This window comes from Meriones unguiculatus, chromosome 7 (assembly GCF_030254825.1).
Source record: "Meriones unguiculatus strain TT.TT164.6M chromosome 7, Bangor_MerUng_6.1, whole genome shotgun sequence".
Taxonomy (NCBI): domain Eukaryota; kingdom Metazoa; phylum Chordata; class Mammalia; order Rodentia; family Muridae; genus Meriones; species Meriones unguiculatus.
In genome coordinates, this window is record NC_083355.1 from 25,061,476 (window position 1) to 25,087,600 (window position 26,125).

The 26,125-nt window shown below is 47.9% G+C and overlaps 1 protein-coding gene and 1 long non-coding RNA gene across 2 annotated transcripts in view; one reads left to right on the top strand and one right to left on the bottom strand.

The window, feature by feature from the left end:
• Window positions 1–6,220: 6,220 nt before the first annotated feature.
• Window positions 6,221–23,059, bottom strand: LOC132655155 (uncharacterized). The gene is made up of 3 exons (XR_009592811.1): window positions 22,924–23,059; window positions 21,705–21,798; window positions 6,221–7,204 (listed from the first exon to the last, which is right to left on the bottom strand). It is a non-coding gene; the product is annotated as an uncharacterized LOC132655155 (long non-coding RNA).
• Window positions 9,265–26,125, top strand: part of Igf2bp1 (insulin like growth factor 2 mRNA binding protein 1) — a 39,999-nt gene continuing 23,138 nt past the window's right edge. The window contains exons 1-2 of the mRNA XM_021645347.2: window positions 9,265–9,475; window positions 10,547–10,607. Of these exons, the coding sequence (XP_021501022.1) occupies window positions 9,301–9,475; window positions 10,547–10,607 (236 nt within the window). The 5' untranslated portion in view covers window positions 9,265–9,300. The remainder of the gene's footprint in view (window positions 9,476–10,546; window positions 10,608–26,125) is intronic.

Sequence of the window (26,125 nt, forward strand, 5' to 3'; positions counted from 1 at the left end):
TAAAGTCAGGCCACATCCGGGATTGATCTGGCGAGTTGCAGTTAACCTTCAGCTCTGGGTGCTAATGGAAGAAATTCTGGTGGCATGGAATCTCGGGACATCAGATGAGCTTAAACAACCCTTGATTTGGTTTGCAAGAGTATTCTTGGATGGTTCGTTTGAATGTTCATTTGATGTTTTAATAGTTTACTGTAAAATATATACTGGATTCTGTCTGGAGATCTTGAAAATTATGAGAAGGGAAGGAAGGAGATGGAGAAAGAGAAGATTAATGAGTGGTATTTCTAAAGAGAATTATCAGAGTTCTTATTTCAGTGTTTCAGCCACCCTCCCATTGCTGGAGTTTCTTATCAGAGTTCTCTCTCTCTCTCTCTCTCTCTCTCTCCAGAGTCTCACATTGGCCAGGCTGCCTTCAGTCTTACCACTAGATAGCTGAGGGCGAATTTGAACTCCTGCTCCTCTTTTGTCCACCTTCCAAGTCTTGGGATTATAGGCTTGCAGATGCTGGGCTCTAGTATGACAGCTCTGTAATTAATAAACAGAATGTATAAGGTGTACCCACTTCTCCTGAAAAATAATCAGAACCTGTACGTAGCTGCCACACAGCTCCCTATTTTTGAAGTACTCCACTGGTCTCTCTGTGATCCTCTCTGCAGGAATCAAGCGCATTCTGCTCTCTTTGGTTCACTTCTTTTGGATGTATAGCGAAACAATTTACTGCTTAGTTTTATGCATTCTTGAACTTACAGAATTAGAACCGTAATGCATGTAATTCCTCACTTTCAGAGCTTTGGGTCACTGTGAGAGTCAGCCACGCTGGTGCATGTCCTTTCTTTCATTGTTGCTGCTCATGGCTACCCCACGGCACGGTTATGGCAGGCTTTAGGGGTTTCTGGGTTGTCTGGGTTATGACAAATGTCGCACTAAATATCATTTTATTAAGACTATTACATTTCTTCACTGTGTTGTGTGTGCACGTGCAGATGGGTGCATGGGTGCTTGCACCTACAGAGATGGGTTCTCCCTTTGCATCATGTGGGTCCTGGGGATTGGGCTCAGGTTCTTGTCCACAAGCATCTTTACCTTTGAGCTCTTCCACCGGCCAAGCTATGGTGTATGTCTACAGGGATTAATGTGTACAACATGCCCTGCTTTTAAACGGCTTTTCACTTTCCTTCCTTCCTTCTTTCCTTCCTTCCTTCCTTCCTTCCTTCCTTCCTTCCTTCCTTCCTTCCTTCCTTCCTTCTTTCCTTCCTTTCTTCCTTCCTTCCACTATATAATCCTGGCTGGTTGGCCAGAAACTCACAGAGATCTGTCTGCCTCTGCTTCTGTATCATGAATGCACACATCACCTGGCTAAAGAGTGTTTTTATTGTTTTTAAAATTGTTCTTTCTAATTATTCAAAAGGTTTAAAAATCTTTTATACAATCACATGGAATGTAAGTGCAAGATGCTATTTTACTATATTCTATTTTTATTTTTCTTTCTTTCTTTCTTCTTTTCTTCTTTCTTTCCTTCTTCTTCCTCTTTCTTTTCTTCTTCTTTTCTGATATAGGTTCTCTTTAAATAGTCCTGACTGTCCTGGAACCACGCTGGTCTCAATCCCACTGAGATTCACCTGCCTCTGTTGCCCAAGTGCTGGGGTTAACAGTGCACTATTTCACTCTGTTCTTTCTAGCAACAAATCTTACAATTCTTTTTCAAATCAAATTTTACCTTCATGACCTGCTTAATTTTAGATTTAATTTATAGCACTATTAAAACTGTTTTTGTTGTTTTGTTTTTTGCCTTCTCTTAGAACTGGTAGCTAGAACATTCAGTTATCAACGATCTGATATGAGTAAGAAGGGAACCCCAGAGGATCTGGGGAATCACCAAGAAGAGAAGCTCTTTCAAACTGACAGTTTTGAATGACATAACAAAATAAGCCATCTTTATATATGTTTAATGGGGTCTGAGTGACACTCCCAGAAGGAAGATGCTAAGATGCTCTTAGCAGAAAGCAATAAGTAGAGTTTTTCTTTGGGATTGCTACCCTGGCTGTTTGGCCCCAGGGGAACCCAGCATGGCAAGGGATGTGGCAAGCAGCTGAGGAGGTTGCCTGCCTACCTAAACCCTGGGTGGAGAAGGATTCTCAGGCTGTCTGACACCACTCAGGAAACGGGCTCAGCAGTTGACACAGAGCACAGGACTACCATGAGCACAGAGCTAGGGCATGACAAGCCCAGGGGTGTCCCTCCGTTGCTATTTTTCCTGTGGAACAACGACTCTTTTCAGTGTGATTGTGCTGTGTTATTTTTTACTTTAGAACAAAACAACAATCACCCAAAAGCTGCATTTTACCTAATCATACCGTCCCCTCCTTGTCAGACAGAATCACGTTTACTCAATGTATTTTTTGGTTGACATCTGTCAACAATGTGTTAAACTCCCTGGGTGAGGCATAGTCCTTGTTCTCAAAGATCTCTTATGTATCTGAAAACAAAATTAGTCTTAAGCAACATGAGACTGGGAAAAACCATGCAAAGATGTCAAAGTGTCCGGTGATGACTGTTCTCCAGTGAATGCTGGGAATGTAAGGGTGAAGGCGTTCTGGGCTCTGTCGTCCTGGAGTTCTCAAAAAAAAAAAAAAAAAGCACCTTTCCTATTTTTGGAATTAATTCAAGCATCTCTGCATCCTCTCTGGTACCAGAGATAATGGTTTGAATGTTAACAAGTGGGAGAGGAAAGGGAAGGGGAAAGAAAGAGAAGTGTGGATAAGCATATTGATTAAGAAGAGGGAAGACAAGAGTTGAGGGGCAGGGGTCAGCAGCACAATAAACGGGGAAAGGGGAGCAACAGTGAGAAAAGAAAAACTGAAAGGAGGGTAAAGGTAAGGGGGGAGGGGGAGAGGAATTGACAGTGTCGGCAGCAGGAAGAAAAATGGAGGAACAAAAGGAGAGGGGGAGGAAGGGAAAGGGGAGTGGAGGGGGAGGGGCGGGGAGGAAGAGGAAGGGAAAGGGATGGGGTCAGGAGCTTCATTTGAAATCAATTTAGAAATAAGTCTGATATCGGTCTCCTGTATACTTTGAAAACACATTGCAGAAATTAAAAGGTTAAAAAAAATAAATTATTCAGTAATTTAACACAAAAATATTCTGAACAGATATTTTCTTATGTTATGTTCAAGAGTGGAAATAACAAGAGTTGTCATAATAAGAATTTATTTAAAACTTGGAGTGTTTCTGGAAGAGGTGTATGAATCAAAAAATTGCCTAAATTGACTGCTGAAAACCAGGAATCATAACCTGGTTTGGTCAAGAAACCAAATGTGAAGGCAAAACCACGTAGGTGTTTTGAATCTTTGCTGTTTGTAAAACTGGTTTGTAAATGGAAGAGTGACGTGGTGGCTTTTAGTGATTTTTTTTTATCCCCTATGTGTGTGTGTGTGAGAGAGAGAGGGAGAAAGAGATGAAATACTAGTGAAATGACCCATGTACTGATTTTTTAAATTAAAAACTAAAAACTAACAGCAACATTTTCCCCTAAGAGCCAGGCAGCTCCTGGGGAAGAGGTGTTGGGGGGGGGGAAATCCTTCCAAGGTTAAGAGTAGAAAAAACAATTGATCTTAACAAGACTGAAACTTGGAGAAAGCAAATGAAAATGATTTACTTGTTAGCTAGAAAAATATTGTCTTTAAAATGCATGGATTTTAAACACATTGGGAAGCTCAGCTTGAGTTTTAACTTTGTCTGCTTGACATCCCAAAGGGTTCATTCTGAATCAAAATACTTTAAATACTTAGAAGATACTCTGGTTTCAAGGATGGAATCACCTCATTACTACTTCCATGTTAATGTTTAGGAATAGATTCTCTGTTTTCATAATTTTGTTTTATTTGAAAAAACAAAACAAAACAAAACAAAAAAAACAACACTTGTCTCTTCTGGAACTTCAGTTTCCTACAAATGAACTCAGAGATCTACTTTGCATTCTGTGCCACAGGGCACAAAACTGCTCATTATCTTTGACCAAATGACTTTGGGGTAAAACAGAAAATGCAAAAGCAACAGGAGTATGAAGAGTAATGTAGACTATTTTACCTCTATTAAAGATGCAGGGTAGGGCTGTTTTATTAGCAAAATGAATGTGGAAACATGCATTAAAAATAAAAAAGTTACTAGGAGAAAGTATTTACTTCCTTGCTTTAAGGTTTCCACATAGATTCTGAGTCAAAAAAAAAAAAATTAAGGTTTTGTCACACACACAGTGAAACAAGTGATTGTTCTCCCCGTTGAGCCCTAGCTTTACAATTAAAAAGCATTCCTTTAAAGGTTTAAAACATGTCTGAATGAATGATGATTTAAATAAGGAAAATGGTCTTTTCTGCTATGACCCTCTATATTTCATGAGATATCCTACACATAATCACCCTTATCTTTTTGAGGAGAAAATGCTGCCTGTCCTTTAAAACTGGGACTAATTTATGCTTTCTTAAAGTTTACAGGCATCTAAAAGGAACCACACTTCAAAGTGCAGAAAGAAAACATCCCAAGGCAGTATCAACAATAAAACAGGCAAACAACAACAAAAATAAACAACACATAAAGCAGACCAAGAAACCCTCAAAATGTCCAGAAACTTTGAAGTCAGAGCTGTCAGGAAATGTTTTTTGATTTTTGATTTTGTCCATCTCATAGCAACCATAATTATATAAAAATTAACTATGATTCACCAGAAAACAAAAAATATATAATTCTATTGTAAAATATTTCCCTAACAGCTTTCTAGGGTTTTGTTTTGTATTTTTCCTTTGTGTGTGTTCTCTCGTTTATAGAACATATCAAAATTTTAAGACAGAAACGATTGGCATATGTTAGATTTAAATTGCAAAATGTCTTGAGGATTTATCCAAAGGAGTTAATACAAAAGCAGGAAAAATTTTTATGTACAAAAATATCTTTTCTGCATTATTTTCCCCTCCTGCACCCCTTAGAGAAGTTTTTAAAAAGTGTTAACTTATTTGTAATAAGTGATTTGTACCTACTAGCCTGAATAAAACACATGGTTCTGAAAACTCTGAGGCAATGTGATGAGAATTGTGGTGCACCAGCCAGTAAAAAAACAAAGACAGAAAGATAAAATAGAAAACTGTCTGTTACAAGTTGAAAGATGTTGGCAAGAAATATTTGAAAATAAGTTGAATTTGTGTTTGTTTAACGTCAGAATTGTTGGAATTTTTTTTATTTTTTTGGAATGACTTTTTCAATTTCCAACTTTGTAAAAAATGGCTTTATTTTTTACATTTTTTTTCCCTTTGAATGTTCAAACTAAAGGAAAATAGGGACAGAATTATGTCCTTAAATGGAATCTAGTTTCAGTGTTTAAAAGCTAGAGGAGAGGAGTTGAGCAAACACTTTCCTAGGAGAAAAACCTAAGAGACAAAAGCAAGAAGTGTGGTAACAGTGAATAATACCACATAATAAATGTAATTGTTTAAGAGAAATTTCTCCTTCTGGTGTATTTTTAAGTCATACATTTTTACTGTTAATATTCACTTTTCCTTAAAAAGTAGGGGGAACCCCCCACAATGTCTGTGTTTAACACCAAACCCAAAGCAAAACACTCCAAGAGGGAGCTGAAATGTCTTGTCTTCTCCTCCACTAACCTAGGAATGTGAGTCCTAACAAGAAAGAGCCCTTCTGGCAGGTTCCTTTCAGCGATGGGAGTATTCACTGCAGAGGAATGAAGCATCTCCAGCCCCAGCCTAAAACAGTCAGGTCACTGAGGAGGCAACCTTAGGTGGGGGCTTTAAATCTGTACCTCACCCCAGCTGCCCCTACTCTCGCCTCCTTAAAAACCTCTGCAGCCCTTGACTGTAAACACAGAAGCCCTGTTTTGTGGGGGGAAGGGATAGGGTGGGGGAAAGGATTAGAACTTAGTGAAACAGCTAACTTTAAAAAGAAATCAGTGTGAATAGAAATAATTGGGACTTTGTCAATGAAATAATTTTAAAAGATTTTCAAAATACCGTGGAAGCAGTCTATTCTGAAATTTCTATTTTTTTTCCTTCTGTCATTTAAAAAAAAAAAAAAAACCAAATCCCACAAAACCAAACAACTGATTAGTTCCAGCTACCATTTACATTATTTCTTAAATGGAAAAGTCAACCTAAAAGTGAATCGAACCAAATTACTATTTTTAATAGGTTTGTTTCTCTTGAACTCTAGGACAGAAAAGGATGGGCTGCATTTTGCAGAAGCTTGTAAGTCTGGGTGGTGTTTTTGAGGGTTAAGTTGCTTTTGTTTTAGGAAGAAAGCGAGTAGTGGTTAGGTTACCCAGGGGGGATTATCTGAGAAGTGTTTTGATCAACCCAGAAGATTTAAAGTAAATGAAGCAAATCGCACCTAAATTTTTTTTTTTGGAGCTGGGATGTCGTGCCGAGGTACATTCTTCCTTGTCCCCCAAGATAACAAAAGATTTGGAGACAGGGTTACTATTATGAAGACCCAAAGGCTGTTACAGACAGCTCCTGAGGCCATCTCTCAGCCCTTTTCAAAAATCCACACACATCACTAAGGAAAGTGCCCAGGCAACAGATCACACATTCGAGCCAAGTGAATCCCTCCCTCCCCACTGGACTTTTAATTTTCTCGAACCCTCTTTACTCTGTAGTTTGCTTTTTCATTCGGAACCGTTTGCTCTGAGTGCCTACTATGCGGCAGTCTCCGTTTCCAGCTCACTGCCTCAGTTTGTTAAAAAAATCACGCTGTGATCAAGAGCTGACAAAATGCGATGTCAGTGGGGGCTGGGGGATGCCGGGGAAGGCGTGTGGGGGGACCGAGGCGCGGACGTCTCCCACCTTCGCGGACAGAAAACAATTTTTTTTTCTCCCCACTACATAGCAACGAATAGCTCGTAATATTTAAATCCCTGTTGCTTCCTGGGAGGGAAAAAATGTCACAAAAACAAAAAGCCCGACCAACACGTGGCTGGCTAGAACAAAACGCCGATTCGAGAGAGTGGGTTTGGAAGGTGGTGGAGGGAAGCCTCGGAAACCGAGTTGGAAGTCCTCCCCCGCCCCATTTCTCCCCGGCGCCCCGGGAGAGCGAGGAGGGGGACAAAGGTGCTGGGTGCCGTGTTGGCGAACTCCCGACTTCCCGAACGGCAGGCAATCATCCGGCAGCAGGGCGGCGGGCCCAAGTCGGAGTTGGCTCACGGACTCTGTGAACGAGAAAATAAAACAGAATAAAAATCCAAGCCATCCAGATCGCTGCAGTCAACACGTGTTACCGAGCCGGCCCGGGCCGCAGGCGACTGAGACAATGGGGTCGGGCCGGGGGGAAGGGGAGAGTGACCCCCTTCCTCACCTGCCCTCTCCGCGCGCGCGTCCCGGACGGCCCCGTCCCTCCCGCAGCCCCGCGCGGCGCGGGGAGCATCCCTGGTTCGGGGGTGGGGGCGGGGGCGCCGCCGGCCCCTTCCTCTCCACGGCGGCCAGGCGCGGGGCGGGGTGGGGGGGACCCCGGGATGGCGCCCGCAAGGCGTCCCGCGCGCTCCGCTGCGCGTCCGGGACTCCCGGCGCGCGCCACCCTCCTCCCCGCCGCGCCGACGGGGTGCGACCGCCCACGTGTCGCCCCTTGCCCACTCTGGTGTATCCCTGGGGCTCCCGGGGAGCCCGGAGGATCCGGAACGCGTCGGTCCGGGCCGAGGGACCTGGGCGGATCCACTTCCCCCTCCCCGCTGGGGGGTGGGCGGGGGGGGGGGGAGGGCCGCGGCCCCCTCCCCCGCCGCCCGCTTCCTCGAGCGCCGAGCGGAAATCGCCCCCTCCCCGCTCGGGGCTGACCTGGGGACGTGGGCGGGGCCTCGCACCCCCCCACCCCACCCCGGTCCACCTCGCCCCGCGGCCTTCCGAAACCCGGCACCCCAAAACTTAAGTTCCGAGACCCCCCCGGACCCTGCGCGTGGGCCGCCGGCCCGTGCGCCTCGGGTGGAGGCGACGCCACCTGTCCGCTCCTGGCGCGGGGAGGGCGAGGGGACCCTCGGGTCTGCGGCCGGTCGCTCCCCTCCGACACCGCCCCCCTCTGAGGTTCTGGGTGAAGCGACCACCCCCCCAGCGTCCGCCCCCCACCCCGCCGGGCTTCCGGGGTGCCCTGGGGCCGGGTCGCGGGCTCTCCTCCCCCCGCGAACGCTGGCGCGTTGTCACCCGGCAGCTGGACGGGGTGCGAGCCAGCTCTCCTCGAGCGGGGGTCCCGAAACGCGCTCTCCCTGCGGGTCCCTCGCTCGCGGGCGCCGTCCCCCCCAGGGTCCTCAGCCTGCGGGCCCCGCGCTCGCGGGGTGCCCCGCACGCGGACCCCGGGAGGCCGGGGACGCCTCGCGGGGGTGTGGCGGGGGAGGCAGGGACCCCCCGCTCCGGGGACGCGGGGGAGAGGCGTCCCTCCCGCGGAAGGAGCGGCTCCCGCGACCCCCTCCTGAAGACCCCAGAGTCCTCAGCTTCTCTTTGTCTGTCTCGGCCGTCCCCCGCCTGTCAGTCCTTAGCAGTTTCCCGGGGTGGGGTGGGCAACCCGGTCTCTAGAAAAAGAATAAAAAAAAAAAAAAAAAAGCGTCGCACGTTTTTATTCTTGAGAATTGGGGAGCCTGGGGTCGCCTCCGCCTCCCCCCCCCACACCCCCGAGCCCCGCCGGTGCGGGTCGCGGTGGCAAGATGGGTGGGGGCGGGGCGCCGCCTTAGGGGCCAGGGTCTGGACGAGGGAGAGGGGTCTGGGGGAGCCGCGGGGACTCTGCCTCCGCCTCCCCGGCCTGCCCCTGGGGTGCGCCGAGTGTCCCCCCAAGGCCCGAGCCCGTCGCTGTCCGGTCGGTGCGGGCTGGAGGGCCGAGGGGCCCGGTGGCGTCGGGGGTCTCTCCCCGCAGGGTGGGTGGGGGCTGTCACCACGTGGCTTCGCCTTTTTTTTTTTTTTCCGCTCCATTTTTTTTTTTTTTTTTTCAAGTCGATTTTATTTAGAGGCGGCGCCAGGGCGGCCCCGGAGAAACGTGACACACCAGCCCGCTCGCAGGGGTTTCGGAGCGAAGGGAAGGAGCCGCGCCGCGCCGTCCGCCTCCCCGAACTCCGCGGGCACTTTCTCCCGGGCCGAGCCGAACTCCCCCGCGACCCCCGCGTGCCCCGGCCGCCCGCCCGCCGCTCCGGACCACTCCAGGGGTGCGCTGCGGTGAAAGTTTGCGGCTCCCGCCGCCCCGCTCCGCGCCTCTCGGCCTAGGAGGCTCCGCGCCCGCCCGCCAGCCCGCCCGCTCGGCCTCGCCCGGGACCGTGTCCCTGCCGCCGCCACCATGAACAAGCTCTACATCGGCAACCTCAACGAGAGCGTGACCCCCGCGGACTTGGAGAAAGTGTTCGCGGAGCACAAGATCTCCTACAGCGGCCAGTTCCTGGTCAAGTCCGGCTACGCCTTCGTGGACTGCCCCGACGAGCACTGGGCGATGAAGGCCATCGAAACTTTCTCCGGTAAGAGCGCGGCCGCCTCCCCGGGGGGGGGACCCACCCAACGCGACGAAATCCCGGAACAACGGAGACCCCCGGCTCCTCTGCCCCGGCCCGCCAACTCCTCCCGGGCCCTGCGGGGCTCGGCCTCCCTCGACGCCCCCTCCCCGCGCGCACACACGCGGGGTCCCTCGCCCCCCCAGCCCGATGCGCCCCGGCTCCTCGGCCCCCTCCCCACCGACGGGGCGGGAGCCCCCGCTGGCAACTGGTGGGGTTTGGGGGGCCCCCGGGTCCGGTCTAGGCGTGGTTTCCCCGTCGCCCCCCCGCCCGCCCCGCGCGCTTGGCTCCCCCCGAGCCCTTCCCCGCCGTCCTAGGCCTCCCCGGGAGCTGGGGCTCCCGCACCTCGGGTCTTCCCGCCTCTCCGCGTCCCTTCGGCGGGGCTCCCGCCTCCCGCCCGAGGCCCGGGGCTTGAGCCATTTTGATTTGAAAGTGGGGCGTGAGCCGGGTGGCGCGGCGGCGGCGGCGCCGGGTCGCCATGCTGCTTCCCGAGACGCCGAGGCTGGGCGGAGGGGCGCGCGGCTGCCGCGGGGGACCCTCCCCACCGGGCCGCGCCGGGGCCCTCCGCCCGCCCCGACAGGTGATGCCCGGCCGCCCCGAACCCGCCGTGCCTCGGCGGGGGAGTAAAGTTGGACTCTCCACTCCCGCCCCACTTTGCGAGAACCGGGGTGCGCCTCTCCCCCCCCACCCCCCGGCCCCCTCCTCCCACTTCTGGAGCCGCAGAAGCGGCGCGCTCACGCAAACGCGCTCACACCTCTCCCAGAACCGGGCTCTCCGAGCCGTCTGCTTCGCCAGCCCACGTGATTCATGGAAATAAAACGAAAATCCGAAAAAGACAACGAAATTACGGGGTCTATCGTGCCTGGAACAAACTAGCCCCCCCTTCACCCGCCCAGGCTTCTGCACCAGTGCCTGGACTCCTAGGAGGGCCTAAGAACTCTTCCATTTACCCAATGTCCCTTACCCACCCTTCCTCCCCATCCCCCACGCCTGTGTGGCCATTCATGTGTATTTTTTTTTTTTTTTTTTAATCTTCAGGGAAAGTAGAACTACAAGGAAAACGTCTAGAGATTGAGCATTCGGTCCCCAAAAAACAAAGGTAGGAAAAGTTCTTTTTGGGGGAGCCGAGGGGAACATACAGGGGTCCGTAGCGTCTCCAGTGGCACAAACCCATTGCTGGCCTTTCCACCCCCAACTCCGGATGTTGGGGGGCTGGGAGAGAAGATTGGCCAAGGTCTTGTAATGGGTAGTTTTACAGCTTGAAAACAAAAACAAAACAAAATCCAACAACTTGGGACTGGGGCGGGCTAAAAGATGTTACTTGAAATTAAAGAGAGGAAAAAAAAAATCAATAGTGTAGAGGCCCTGTGGAGTTAGCTCAAGTGTGGGAACGGTTTTGTAGGGCCGCTTAAAAGCGGGGAGTTCAAACGCGTGGCGCCACGGTGGTGGTTTCTGTGATTTCTACCAATCCTCGTTTTTTTCTGTTTCTATTTTTTTCCACATCCTATTTTCTAAGTGGATTTTAGGGGAATCCTTTTCCTGTTGGGGGTGCATGAGCCACCTTCCCCGTTCGAATCTCCTTACGCCGCGCTAATAATTTCTGTTCCAGGCGTGGATTTTGTTGCTCCCCTCGCAGACCCTCAGCCCCAAGTGCCTCCCATCTTATACTGCCCCCTCAACTGGATTTCCAAAGAATATTCTTTGGCTGTACTATCCCTTTTCCAGCCCCCCCAACCCCCACTCCTGCAGCCCATTGTTAGAAGGGACCATCTGGGGTGAGAGCTTTGTACTCGGGGCTGTGAGCTGGGTCTCTTTGGAGGGTCTAGAACTCAAAGTGGATGAATGGGGTTGTGTGTGTTCTCATGTGAGTTCCTTTTACCCGGTAGCCCATCTTTTCCAGCAAAATGGGGTATCTCCGTGTTGCTTCCTTAAAGTCCACCCAGTCCCCTAGAATTCTGAAGTCTTTGAACTGTGGAGTGTAAGGGCAGTCAGTGTTTCTGAACGTGTTGACAGTGCAGTTTTCTTTCCTGTCCTTAGTTGGAAGCAACCCTGGGTATATTTTTGATTCCCTCAATCCCTCTTTCAACCGGAAATCTGCTGTGTTTCCGAACAGTTTTGGCCTTTCTTAGGTGGAAAGGTGAGGGTGTGTGTGGGTTTTATTTTGGGGGGGGGTTATTTTCAGAGAATCTAGAAAGTTTAGCTGAAGATAATATCTTCTGTGGGTTGGCTTCAGGTTTTTAAGTAACCGAATTATTGTATCTATAGATAGATGATCAATATGTCTCATGTCTATGTGTATAGAGCGTGATTAGTTGTCAAATGTTTGAGATCGTGTTGTTGGAAAGGTGATTAGAATTAGTGAAGAGGCACTACAATTTGGAGGGAAAGAAACCTTATTTTGAAAAAAAATTTTTTTGACATGAGAATAACATAATCAGTAAATTCCTTGAAGATTATGAATATTTGAATTCAAAACTGTGTTGATGGGAACATTAGCTGGAATTTTGAAATGTGTGAAATGTGTTTTTTTTTCCTTTCTGCTCTTGAGGATGGTTTAAAATTGAAAGCTGAAGAAGGGAAAAGAGAAAGAAATAGCAAGATGTGGTGAAATGGAACTCAAAACATTTATATTTCAATTTTCATGGTGCCCTGTATTTGTGGATCTTTCTCTTTAAGCCATCTGCTTGCTTTGAAGGCATTTCTATCTAGGCTCCTTGTTCCCTCAAATGCATTACTCAGGGCTCTTTTGAATTGGAGTGGAAAGGGGGTTTAAATTTTTTTTTTCCCTTTTCACATACATAATAAATTAGATCTTTTGTGTGTTCTCCCTTTTCCGAAATATTTTTGAACCAAACACCCCCTGTCCCTTTGGGTAGTGGCGGTGAGAGGAGACTATTTCTAGCATGAACCAATTTTTGAAGTCCCAGGACTTAAAAAAAAAGTTTGTTTTCATTAAGTCCGTTTTGTTTTTCTTGAGAAAGCCTGTCCGGTGTTTGTCTAGTTTGTGTTTGAACATACTCCTTCAGTTGAGTCTATCATTGGCATTTTCAGTCTCAGAGAGAGAAGAGAATGTAGCTAGGACTAACATTCTAAGCAGAATGAACTGTAGAAGTCTTTTTTTTTTTTTTTTTTTTTTTTACCTCTGTATTGTGTTTCCAGTGTTTAAAATTGAACTCTTGATATGCGCAGTTGCAAATGAATTATGATTTAAAAGTATTACTGTGTTTGTTTTCCCTTTGACTGATTTGATAAATATGATTTATACCTTTGTAAAACCCAATAGGCTGGATGCCATTATTTAAGCTGAAAACAGTAAATAATCTGAATTTTTCATATGAGAGACATTCAGTTTTACTTTTACCTTCCCCAGCCCTCTCTTAGCCAGTGTTGGAATTTGGTTAGCAATTTTGGCTTTTGTTGAGAATTAGATTCACTGTCAAATGTTGGGGCCGAGAAGGACCCAAAGCATTTAAAAAAGTTATGCAGCTTTTGTATTTAGATAATGTCTTCTTTCAAGAGACTTAAGAGTAATTGAGGTAAGGAAGGAGGTGCCTTCTTAGGCTTAGGGAGGTATTTACCTGAATGAAACTTATCCTACACCAACCCCTGAGGCCTTTTTTTAGGAGAGTATGTCCTAAAAACCTTGCTTATTTACAGTCAGTTAGTGCCATCAAAACAAAATGTTGCTGTTAATATAAGACAGATATGTGATGCCCTTCTGTTTCTAGGTGGTCCCAAGGGCGAGTTGAGAGTTCTTACCTTTAAATTGATTTAAAGTTAAGTGGGTTAATGCTTTCTCCTAAATTTCCAATGACTAAAGTGAAAATTGGGTCTGTTTTCCAGGGGCAAAAATGTATTCCAATTTGATTTCTATTGTAATTTAAATTTTCTGGACTTATCACCTTCAAAATCTGTGAGGGGCTGTTTTGTGCATGGCAGGAAATATTTTTCAGGTTATTTAAATTGAACTGTAGAAATGTTGAATAATTGAGCCACTAGATCTTTTCAAAACATGTTAAAACTACCTTCAAAAAATAAGTTCGGGTTTAATCAAAAAGCAAACAGCAGTTTGGAGTTAGGGGCTGAAAATGAAAGGAGGAAGGTTGAAAGATAACCTGCCTGGGCTTTTAAAGCACTTAGAAGTTCGGGATTACGTATTCATACCCAAATCCAAAAGGACCTTAGCTCAGATAAGGTGAACCATATATGGGGCAAAAGACACACACACATAAAATTGCACGTGAGGTCTGGTGTGGTGGCACACCTTGAGTCCCAGCACTCGGGAGGCGGAGGCAGGCAGATACATTTATGAGTTTGAGGCCAGCCTGGCCTACAAAGCAAGTTCCAAGACAGCCAGGGTTACAAAGAAAACTCCCCATCTTGAAAACAGTTTAAAAATAGAAACAATTTATAACTTTTTAAGTAAAAAGAATGTTAGGTGTTTTTAAGTGAAAAAAAAAAAAAAAAGACTTCTTAATTTTTTGTAGTATTTGGAGAAAACATAAATACTGATGTTCATTCCTTTTAGTTTCCACTAAGAAATTAATTTTACATATATTAAATGTAATGAAAACCGTAATTTTCTACAATGAAAAAAAAAGAAATGAATTTTACAAACTCATGGGTTTCCTGTATTGCTAGTAAAACCCACACTTTCTTAACCTACTGGTTCATATTTGAAGACAAGACTTGCCTGAGTGTAAAATTAACTGTCCCTTGAAAGCACTGAATTTCTTAACCCTGGCTTTTCTGATCCGAATTAGAAGATGAAATTTTACTCTTAATGGTTTCTCAGGTGGAGAATGTTGAGTAGACTGACTCCCATCACTAAATTCAGAGTGACTTTATTTCAGTTGTCTAGTTTGAGGGCTTGGGTTTTGGTGTCTTAACAGCAACTGAAAGACTCTTGATTCAAAGTTTCTTGATTCAAAGTTTCTGGGTGTCTGACCTTTTAAAATTGCCCTAAAAGATCCTCTGAATCTATTTCATGTGTGTGGCTGCTTTTACGGCTTAGGGGTTTTTGTTTGCTTGTTTTGTTTTTTTCTTTATGGTTTATTCTGTGCTTTAATGTATACCAGCCAGTTGACAAAGATAGCATTGAGACAGGCTAGTGAAAAACACTTTAAAAACGTGTTTTTAAACCTTACATTTGAGCAGAACGTGGTGGCGCATGCCTTTAATCCCAGCACTCTGGAGGCAGAGGCGGATTTCTGTGACTTTCAGGACAGCCAGGGCTATGTACGGAGAGTCTGTCTCAAAAAAAAAACACAACAAACTCACATTTGGTTTGACTAAGTTTGCAGAGGAGACTATCAAGCATTTGGCTTTGAGACTGTATCTCATTGTGTATTTCAGGCTAGCCGGGCCCCAAGGTAATGGCAATCCTCCTGCCTCAACCTCTGGAGTGCTGTGATTACAGGTGTGAGCCACTAGCTCTGGCTGGCTGTTTGGAGTTCAGGGATTTGTTTTTTTTTTTTTTTTGTGCTGAAGAAAAACTTGTTGGTGCATAACTCAGTTTGTGTGGAAGGAGGCAGGGAGAGCGTCATAGGAAAAAAATGAACCTAAGGCAATTAAGGAAGTGACATCTTCCTATCTTAACAGTTAAATTTTCTGGTTGCGTCTCCCCACCTTAAAAGATTGATTCTAAGATGGGCTTGTTTTTTAGAAAGTGCAACTTAAATTTGAGGACGGTGATAAGGAGAGTCAGACTGAAAGGGATGAGGGATTAGAGATTCGGGCTTTGGATTTCCCACCTCAGTTTTAAAGAGGCACCACTGGAGGCCCCTCTTTACCTCATCACCTCCTGTCACCAGTTTTAGGACACAGATGCAGCCGTGGAAGGCTAATTTTGCTCTGGGAGGTTTTGGACTTCCCCTTTTCAAAAACAGGGTAGGGTGGGATAGAGGAGAGCTCTGCCCCAGGCTCTTCCTGGAGAACCCCCATTTGACCCTCCTCCTGCTCCTCCCCCCTTGTTCTGTCCTGAGCTGGGCAATACTCCCCCTACCCTATCCCCAGGGTCCTCAAGATCCTGGATCAGGACTTAGTTTCTGGCACTTAGATCTCAAAGCTCACAAGCCTCTTTTATTTTCTGGAAGGAGGGTGCTGCCGCTGTGGGCCCAGATCCCCTCTCAGACCTACCATTTCTAAGGCAAGAAGAGGGTCATGTGAAGTGGAGAGAAGCAAGCGCACTGGCAGTTATGTTTTCCTACCATATGGCTGCTCCGGAACCTGACCATAAGCTGTCAATTTGTGTAATCTTTCCAAACTAGGACATCTGATTGTATGACCTGAAGGCTGACCCGAAACAGTACAGAGTAATAATGAGAGGGTCTGTGAGGTGGGTGTTTTTTTTTTTTTTTTAGGGGGAGGCTTTGACTCGGGGAGGATCTCATTCCTGTTAGTAGGAAACTTGTGCTCTTATCTACTTTACTGTTTCTTACCCATCCATCCATATCTATCTATCTATCTATCTATCTATCTATCTATCTATCTATCTATCTATCTAATCTGTCTGTTTTTTGGAGACAGGGTTTCTCTGTATAGCCCTGACTCCTGGCCTTACTTTGCAGACCAGGCTGTTCTTCAAACTCAGAGATCTGCCTGCTTCTGCCTCTGCCTCTGCCTCTGCCTCCCAGAGTTCCAGGATCACAGGCGTGCGCCACTGCGCCTGATGGCTTCCACTGTTAAACCTTTCTCAAAAACAGAAGGAAGCAAAAGTCTCTTTAAAAAAAAAAAAAATCCAACGTGTACTTAAACTATATGCTCATTTGGTTATTGATCATTTGATTTGCTAGAAATGATCTATAAGATAAAGCAGCAAGATGTTCAGTCTGAATTGTGCCCTAGTAGAATTGGTGGGTCCTTGATTTGATGAGCATATGCGTATGTCATAGATGCAGAATGGTTCTCGTACTATTGATATTTATTGCTTTGTAAGGCATTTTTTTTAAAAAAAATGTGGTGCAGTAAGTTGGGGATAAATATGACGGTAACAAGCCTTCTCAAAACAAGCCACTGAAGTCAAGTGTGTGCTGATTATGGATAAATCATGAGGTTTTCCAAAGTAGGTCTGGACCTCATAATTTTAATATAGTTAGAGAAAGATCTGATTGCAGCACACTGACCAAACATCAGATGAGTCCTGTTGCAGAAGTGAACACCAGAAGCAGGGCTGGCCATTAGGGTACTGTTTTAGATGAAAAATATGAATAGCTGGATGGCTAAAAGGAACTGATTGGATTATCTAGATATTTTTTCAAGACCCTGGGGCAGCCTTATGTAATCTGTATTTTGGGGGCTAGAAGGCACAGAAGAAGCTGTGATGGGCCTGATTGGGATTTTTTTTTGTTGTTGAGTTTGAGGAGGGCCATAAGCAAAATTTTCTTTTGAGGTGGCAAGCACCGAGTTTGATGTTTGTTCTGTGCATTCTAGTTAGATTTTATATTTATATAAAAAAATATATATAATATATATATATTAGCAAAAGAGAATTTTCCAAATGATTCATTTAGAGTTAATTTCAGGTTCAGTGTGAAATGGATATATTCAGTATGAGCAAAATCTGAGTGGGTAGTTTGAGTTTTTTGTTTGTTTTTTGAGACAAGTCTTTGTAGCTTTGGCTGTCCTGGAACTTGCTCTGTAGAATAGGCGGACCTCCCTCGAACTCAGAGAGATCTGGCTGCCTCTACTTGGTGAGTGCTGGGATTAAAGGTGTGCACCATCACTGCCTGGTGCCAGAATTTGAATCTTTAAGAGGAAAAGCTTTACTCATTTTGAGACAGGGTCTCATCACATTGCTGGGCCGACTTACAGCTTTTTTAAAAATGTTGTCTGTGTGATTAGTTTGCATGTAGGCTCACCATGTGGATGCCTGGTGCCATGGAGCTCAGAAGAGGGAGGAAGTCTTGGAGTCATCCCCTGGAAGTGGAGGGCTTTCAGATACACCTTTAATCCCAGTACTCTGAAGGCGGAGGCAGTTGCATCTCTCTGAGTTCAAGGCCAGCCTGGTCTACACAGTTCCAGGACAGCCAGCTAGGGCTCTGTAAAAAGATCCTCTTTTTAAAAAAAAAAAAATATTTTTTTGACCTTATTAAAGATTGTGGAGTCTTTTGTTGGGGAGGGTGAGAAGGGCAGGAATCATGCAAAATTCCTTTTGCGAGTGTGTGTTTTGAGACAACATCTGTGTAGCCCTGGCTGTCCTGAAACTCTAGACCAGGCTGGCCTAGAACTCACAGGTCCTCTAGGAGTGCTAGGATTAAAGGTGTGGCATTTTTCAAAATTCTTAAGGATCAGGAAGGAGGAAGCTTTCCAAGGTCATAGTCTGGAGCAGCCTAGGTCTCCTGTGTGCTTCTGTAAAGGGTCTGGAGGAAAGATCTTCAAGCGAGACCGGTGTTTAGGAGGCAGCTCAGGTTCTCTGACTGTAAAGTGTGCCAAGCAGTATGCAGCGGCTAGCACTGTTAGTGCAGCGTTACTGCTTCGCTCTAGAAATGGGCTTTGCTGTGTTTCTTTTCCGGCTCTACAGTCCTGTTCCACAGAGCAGTGGTTGCTCCAGGATGGAGTGTATTTGTGTTTGAAAACATGTCTATGAAAGGTTTTGCTGATGGACTGTGTATGGCAACTTGGGGCATTTATCTAAGACATGAGGGTAGGTGTTTAAACCTACTTGTATGTACTTGGTGAGTTTGGCGCATATTTTCCTTTTCACTTATTTTATTGTTTTGGTTTGTTGAGACAGGGTCTTACTGTGTAGCCCCTAAATCCTAGACCTCACTGTGCTCCTTGGCATGTATTATACTGGTGGCACACTGAGGGCTCTGTCTAGGGCGCCTTGATAATGCTCAGCCGTGGGCAGCCTTCCAGAGCTCCCCTGCCACCAACCCCTAGACTGGAGCGTTGCACCTGGGCATTTGTGGAGTGCTACATTGCTCATTAGGAGAACTGGGTCATTTAGCACGTTTACTCTGATGTCCCGAACCCACACAATTTCTCTAAGGTTACTGTCAAACGCGTGTCGAAGGAGAGGGCACCACCTGTGTCTGCAGCAGGAGAGGGTGGGGGGGATGGGAGAATTCTGAGTAAGGAAGGGCAGCTTCTCTTGCCCTGATGGTAGATGTTGGGATGTTGGTTTTTATATTCTTCTTTATTAAGCTCATAAAATAAGCATGTAGAAATTAGGAACCTTCGAATGCCCTAAGGGTGTCTGAATATAGTTCCTCCTTCCTTTGCCTTTGTTGTGGGCCTCACATCCTCTCCCTGGTTTCCTGGTCTGGGAACAGTCCTGCAAAGTCCACTCAAAAACCCATTTTCATGTTCACTTTCTCCTTTCAGTCCTCCTTGTTCCAAGTGGACATAACATATCTTGGGTACACACGCCCACAGCCCGAGAGGTGTGGGCCTTCTCTTACTGGGTACAGAGAAGGCTTTCAATCTGGGTGTGGCTTTGGCCCTTTAACAGGGTTGTGACTTTAATCAGTTACTAGAAAAGGTTTTACAATTCCTTAATACAGTTGGAATGGCTTTGGGCTCATCAAGTTCCCATTACACCCTCCAAAGAAGAGAAAATGAACGGGGAGCTAAGAACTGAGGTGGGGCTGCTGGGAGAAGGAAACCTGAACATGTTGGTTCTGAGTTGGAAGCATTTATTCTGCCTCTCCCAAGCACTTGGTCACTTACGTGGAGAAGTCCAAACGCACTAGAGAGAGGCTAGCATTGAAGGGCAAAGGACAGTTGTTCTTAGGGAGCTGGGTTTTCTGGAGCCAGTGTATCCTGGGCAAGGAGTGACGATACTAGGACTTTGACTGGGGTGGTGACAGGAGCAGGGGTTTTTTTGGGGGGTGATACGGGGTGCTCAGTGGCACCTCTGTATTTCAGTGGTTTTTCTTCCCAGGGTGGAACCTTAGCCTTGCTTCATGAAAGACACACTCTCTACTGATGAGAACACCCCAGCCTGGGGTTTACTCTTTTAAAAATTTATTTGTTTTTTTGTGTGCTTGGGTGTTTGTTACCCATGGAGGCCAGAAGAAAGATCCCCTGGCTGGAGGTGTGGACAGTTGTGAGCTGCCGAGTCAGTGCTGAGATGCTGGCCTGGGTCCTCCAGAAGTGCAGCCACGATCACCAGCCAACCACCTCCCACCCGACTTGACTCTGGACTTTTTACTTCACGTAAAAGCGGGCAGGCACACCTGTGATCCCAGTGATGAGGCAGAGGCACAGGGTCACTGTAAATTTGAGGCCATCCCTCAGGACTGACGGCAGTGAGAGTTCCTTAAAGAAATGCTTTAGACATTTTGGAGAAGGGTGGAGCCATTTTTACTGAAAGTGAGCTTTGTGGAGGTGGAGTGATCTTCAGGAGCCCCTTGCCTGCCTGAGGTAATCAAGCCCCACTTCCGCCACTGGCCACCTTAAATGAGTAGCTTCCTTGCACATCGGAACTAAGGAAGGAATGCTACCTGTCTAGTTCCAAAGCTCTTTTGCTTTCCTTTTTCAAGAGAAAAAGATTCCACTCTGTCAGCAGCAGTTGCCTGGGGGTGTGAGAACCACACTGGCTATTAAAAATTAAAATATAACAGATAAATGTGGGACTATTTAGCAGCCTAGTACAGGCTTCTATGGCGGCCTGCACGTTGTTGCAGGAATTGGGAGTTCTAGCCTCGTGTACAGTAGTCTTCCCTGTTCACTTCTGTTGAAAGAATATACTATTTATTACATGTTACTTTGTTGGCTACCTGAAATCAAACAAGTGAAGGACCAGCCTACGTTTTTGTTTTGTTTTTCCCTAAAAAAAATTAGCGATTAGGTAACTCTTGCTTAGGTGTCTCTTTCCCCTTCCTCTTTCTTTGAGATGTTTCTGGCCACTTTCCTGCCTTACTGGGTTTTTATTACTTCACAGCACTGAATCTTGTTCAGTCAGGGTAGGGAAAGGGATTGAGAGAGACTGACTCCTGAAAGGGGGAGGTACAGGACAGAGTCCTTCCTACTGTTAACAAGAGGAGGAATGCCACCTCTGTCCTGGCGTTTCCCCTTGAGCTCTAGGAAAGCTGTGGGCCTGGCCCGGGATTGTGTACTCAGATGGTGGGGTGCATTCACTCAGAACTCAAGAGCTTGAACAGAGGAGGGGTGGCAGCTAAACTGGGTTTCAGAGTATAGGCCAGGAAAAAAAAAAAAGTGGATTAAGGAGAGTTGGTGGGCTGGCAGGGAGGTATTCGTGGGAAGGAAATTCATCTCTGAAGAGTGGGGTTTTCAGTCAGTGGGAAAAGCTATGCAGGTGGGGTTGAAGCATGGGTTATTGCTCCGAGAGAGCCTCTTTGAGCATTATGTGGGAGAATGGAGGATCAAAGATTGTCCTCCTACAATTGGAGGGGGCTTATGTTGAGTATTTGAATGAGTTCCACACTGTTCTATAAGGCTCCCACCTGTGTAGCACTTTGGAAGCCAGGATGGAAGAATGTCCTGAGTTCAAAGTCAGAGTGGGTTACTGATGAGACCGGATCTCAACAAACAAAAGAACCACAAAGATGTTCTTGCCCTCATCCCACCACATTCAACCATAAGAGAAAAACAAAAAACCCAGAAGCTTTGGTGATGTGTAACAGTTACACAGCCAAGGGCCTGCCTTCAGTAGGGGCACTTGCTTTCAGAGTCCACCATTTTTGTCTGAAGCCCAGATGTCGTAACTCACAGGCTGAGTCTGTTCTTGAGCTTTATGGGAGTACCATAACCTTTGCAAAGAAAAACACACCTGGCATGCATCTGTCTCTCTGCCTTGAGCCTTCTTCCTTCCCAGGCTGAAGGAAACAAAGATGGTGGGTATCAATTATCTTTCCTGGTATGGGCGACTAAATTAGGAAAAGGGATTCTGCAGTGGGATTTTGGGTTACTGTTTATTTCCGGGCCTCTAGTCTCCTCACCTGGATTCTCCCTGTCCCCAGAGACCTGATGAAGTATTCTGGGTAAAGAGCTACAGATCTTCCAACCACTGGTTGTCTGCTTCCGTGTTTTTTTTTTTTTTTCCTCCCTGTGGGTGGGGTGGGGTGGGGGTTGGGGAAGCAGGAGCTTGGGTCAGGGCGGGGACTGACTTGTCTTTTTCCTGCTCCCTCTCCCAGCAGTTAGGGACACAAAGAGATGACCTTTGTTAATGCCTATTGAACCATAGTTCTTATCGTGTACATTGGCTTCTAGGGAGCAAAAACCCAGTTACCTTGTTTTTCTGGAAAGCAGGAACAGTCTATGTTGTCGCTGGCCATTGCCTCTTCGGGCTGGTCAGTCTCTTCTGAGTCTCTTTTAAAAGCCACCTGGAAATGGAAACACCCGTGTTCTCAGCATCTTGCTGGTTTTGAGAAGCCCACACCAGCCAACGTTCCAGGTTCAAAGGTTTTCGTGTGTCAGAGGCAAGCACTTTATAAACTCGGAAGCAATGCAAAGCTGCGTTATTAAGGCTGCATATTAGTAAGGTAATTGATGACACCCCAAAGGGATTGGCAAGTATGGTCGTTTCACTCCCTAACACCCTTTATTATGGGGACAAGGATGAATTTTCAATTAAAACTTTGCTGTCAAGCCTTCCCAAAGGCGGAAGGGACTTGGCCTCGCCATCGCCCAGAGGGCTCCCAAGTTCTGCGCCCCGGTCCCGACCCATTCCCAGATCCTGTTTCGGCCTTGTCCATGGAAGGCCTCACCAGCTTGGCCCTGCCGCCTTTGCACAGGCCCAAGGACGTCCCTTAGGATTGCTGCCTCCAGGGCCATTTTCTCCTCTGCAGCCTCCGCAGCCCCACTCCCTCCTCCTCCCGGCTCTGCCCCCTCCCCCTCCCGGTTCCCCCTTAAACGTTTGCAGGCCGGTTCGCAGGCGGGAAGCCCCCTCCCCCACAGGACCACCTCAGTCACGGCCCTGACCACGGGGAGGTCGGGTCTGGATTTACTAAAGAACCCCGGAGGGGGAGCCTGCCCCGCGCCGGCTGCCTGGCTCGCCGATGGGGTCGGGTTTCGGCCGGTGGCTCTAGCCGAAAGAGATGCAGAGAGAGAGAGAGGGAGAGAGAGAGAGACAAAGGGCAAAGTCCTGGTCCCCACCCCCACCCCCAGCCCCCGGCGCGGCCCCTCCCCTCCCCCGGGCCCTGCGCGGGCAGCCGAGGGCCGCGGGGGCCCCTCAGGACCGGTGGAGCCTCCTTCGGGTCCCCGGGGCGCTTTGGTGCGAACATTCTAGACTGGGGCCGAGGGACCGGGGCGCATCCCTGTCCCCACCCCTCCCCCGTCCGCTCCGCAGCAGCCCACCCAGGGGCTGGGCTGGGCGGGCGCGCCGGGCTTCCCCTGGGTGAGGTGGGGGGCTGGGGGAAGGGGCGCCCCGAGGGGCGCAGGCCGGGCCTCTCAGCTGCTCGGCCTGCCGGACTCCCCTCCTCCCCCCAGCTGCTGCCACCCTCCCCCACCTCAGCTGCCGCCGCCCTTCCCAGGCGCTGCCTCCTCAGTTGCCCTGACTGCTCAGCTTCCCAACCCTCCCTGGGCGAGAGGTGGTGTCTGAAGCCTAGGCCCTCCGAGCTGTTGAAGACCCGCCTTTCTTTCCTGGTCAGGGTGGCCGAGAGCCATTTTGGAAAACGCTGGTGGTCCGGCCTCTTAACCATCTCTGAGTCTGGGGAGAGGGCCCTTTGGAGGGCGTTTTGCCTCCCCACCCCATTCCCAGCAGAACTCGGGATGGGCAGGACTTTTGAGTCTGGGTCTAAGAACTCTGACACCAACACTTAACATGAACTCGCCCATCACCAACAGGTATTTGTTGGCAACTGGAGAGGAGGCACCCGAGTCCTTCCTACTGATAAGATGAATTATTTTTTTAACCCTAAGGAGTTTCAGCATTATGCTAATCCCTTTTCACCCTGATTTCTTTTGAGTCGGCCTGGCTTCTTTGCTTCTGAGAACTCCACTTCAAAATCTTTATCTTGAGCTGAGCTCTCCTTTTGCCTCACACCCTGGGGAGAGAAAGACTTCCCAGGGTTTCCTCACATTGCTTCCTCTTGACGCTCCTGGCCTCTCAGCTCCCCAGTGCTAGACCATTTGGCTCCTGGGCTTCCTGAAGAGATGCTGGGTGGGGGGGAGCGGGGGTCTGTCAGCTTATTGACCTCACCCACTTGGGAAGACACAAACATCTTGATGCCACCAGCCAGAAAAGAGTGAGGCCAGTGCCCCCGTGGGAACACCTGCACCCACACAGGAGGTTCCCGTGGGTTAACGTACTTCTTGCCTCCCTTTCCCCACTGTTTGGTTTCCCTTGGCCAGACCCCTGCAGTTAAAAAGTTAAAACGTAAAAATCTAGGCAAAGCCCGCGGTTGGGGTGGGGGGAGGAAGCAGTTGGCTCCCGCCGACCTGGAATTTGCCTGGAAAGAGATCTGCTGTCCCAGAGCTTCTGTTTGGCATCCTCTGGGGCTTCCCAGATAAATAAGGGGTGGGGGTGGGGCACACATTCACACCCCCCCCCAAAAAAAAAACAACCCTGTGGGTTTTCCTGTCAACCTAGTCCTAAGTAAATTAGGCACTTCCGAGGCTGAGTCAGTCCTCCTTCCTCCAATCAGCACTTTCGCGCACCTTAGCTTCCTTGCCTGCTCTGGATGTAGCCAGTGTTTTTGTAAGAGAACAGTGGTGACCACCCTTTCCCCCTGTGTACCAGACCTCTGCCAGCCATCCAGCCATATTATAGGGTAGTTAGCCTGTTCTGCAAATTAAATCTGGTGCCCGAATTAGAGACGCATGCAGTAAAGGCCAGTTGGCAAGCATTTAGCCATACAGAATATGGGCATTTTTCCTGCTCTTAACGTCAGGCTCTAATGGCTTCTGCTGCGTTAACACTTGTCTTTGAATACGCATGCACCATTTAGTGAAGGGCGCATAGACCAGCCTGGAGAGCTGAGTTCTAGTCCTCCCAAATTGGCTAGTCCTGTTTCCTCAGAGCCTTAATCTCCGAGTCTGTAAAATGAGGGGCCAGTTTATAATCCATGTAGGCCTCCTTTCTCCTTTGAAACTAAATATGAATCTGATTTCCCTTAACCAGAACTTCTTGTGCAAGCAGCTTCCTATAAGAAGCCCGGTGAGCCTCTCAGCCCCCAATTTGGCATTAAACACAGGTTTAACACCCTTTCAGAGGAGAGGACGTTAGGGCTGAGCCCAGAGGAGCTGCTTCTTGCAGAGGGCTTTTCCTTCTCTTAGCTGAGGAATCAGGGTGTCCCTGGGACATTGTGTGCGCTGCACACTCTTAAAGCTCAAAGGCTTTTGCTGCCGAGCCTGGTGACCTGAGTTTGAACCCCAGGACCCACATTGAAGGGGAGAACCAAACTTACTTGAACATGCCCCCCCCATACACACTCCATACACACACAAAACAAATGAAATTTAAAACTTTCAAAGGGAGTATGTAAATAGTGATCTCTGTGCATTCAGGGCAGTGGCCATGTACTCTCTCTCTCTCTCTCTCTCTTTCTCTCTCACACTCCTTTCTTGTGGTGGAGATGGCATCTGCCACCGTCCCAGACCTATCTCTAGGTCACTTTTTCAGCCCGGGTCCTAACCTGCAGCAAGCTACTCAGTGCCCGCCGGCTGCCTGGCCTGTCTGGCTGCCCTGCCTCTGGATCATCCTGGCATGAAGCCCTGGGCATGGAGCCAGTTTTCTCCTCCCTTCCCGGCACCACCCTTTTCTCAGCTACTGCCCTGCCTGGAGCGTGCCAGGCCTGCCCCCTTCAGAAGTTTTCTGGACTCCCCCCCCCCCTCCAGCCCCCGTTTTGGTCCCACCTCTCTGTTTCTCATGTGGTTAAAAGAACAGTGGGAAGGAAGTACTGATAGTCATCTGGTGGGCTGGAACCCCAAGGCCACCTTGTGATGAACACTTTCTCATCTGGAAAGGGTCCAGCCTTGGCTCCTGGGTTAGTCACTAGGGTCCTTTTGCTGAAAACAGCAGAATCACCTGCCTAGTAGACACCCATTACTACCACCCCAGCCAGCCTTATCTACGCCCTCTCCATTCCAGCAAGCTGGCCTGGCAACTCTTGAGAGCAAGACCATTTCCCATCACAGTCTGTCAGCGGTGTGGGACAGTGTCCAGCCCCGTGGAGTAGCGATACAGCCAGAACCACACGAGGAACTTTACACACATGCAAGTCTTGAATTACAATCTCCACATTAAAAAAAGAAAGAAAGAAAGGAAGGAAGGAAGGTTAGGTGAATTGGTGGTGGCACGTGCCTGTAATTCTGTAATCCCAGAACTCTGGAGGCTGAAATAAGAATGGTGGGAGTTCAGGCTGCATCCGGAAAAGCTGGCGGGGGGGGGTAGTTAATATTAGGAATTACATATTTATGCACAATACTTTGTTTCTTTTTCTTTTCAAAAGGACTTGAATAAGTAGCCCAGGCCTGGCCTTTTGTGCCTCAGCATCCCCAGGGCTGGGATTACAGGTTTGCACCAGCCTGTTCAGATGTTTTTTTCAGGGAGGGGGAAGGGTAGATTGAAGACAAGTCTCATGTAGCCTAGTTCGGCCTCAGACTTGCTGGGATTACAGGCCCTAGCCACTGTAACCAGCTCTTAGATATTTTTTGACCAAATATATCAGAAAGATTATCACCCCAACATGCAATCAATATTGCAATTAC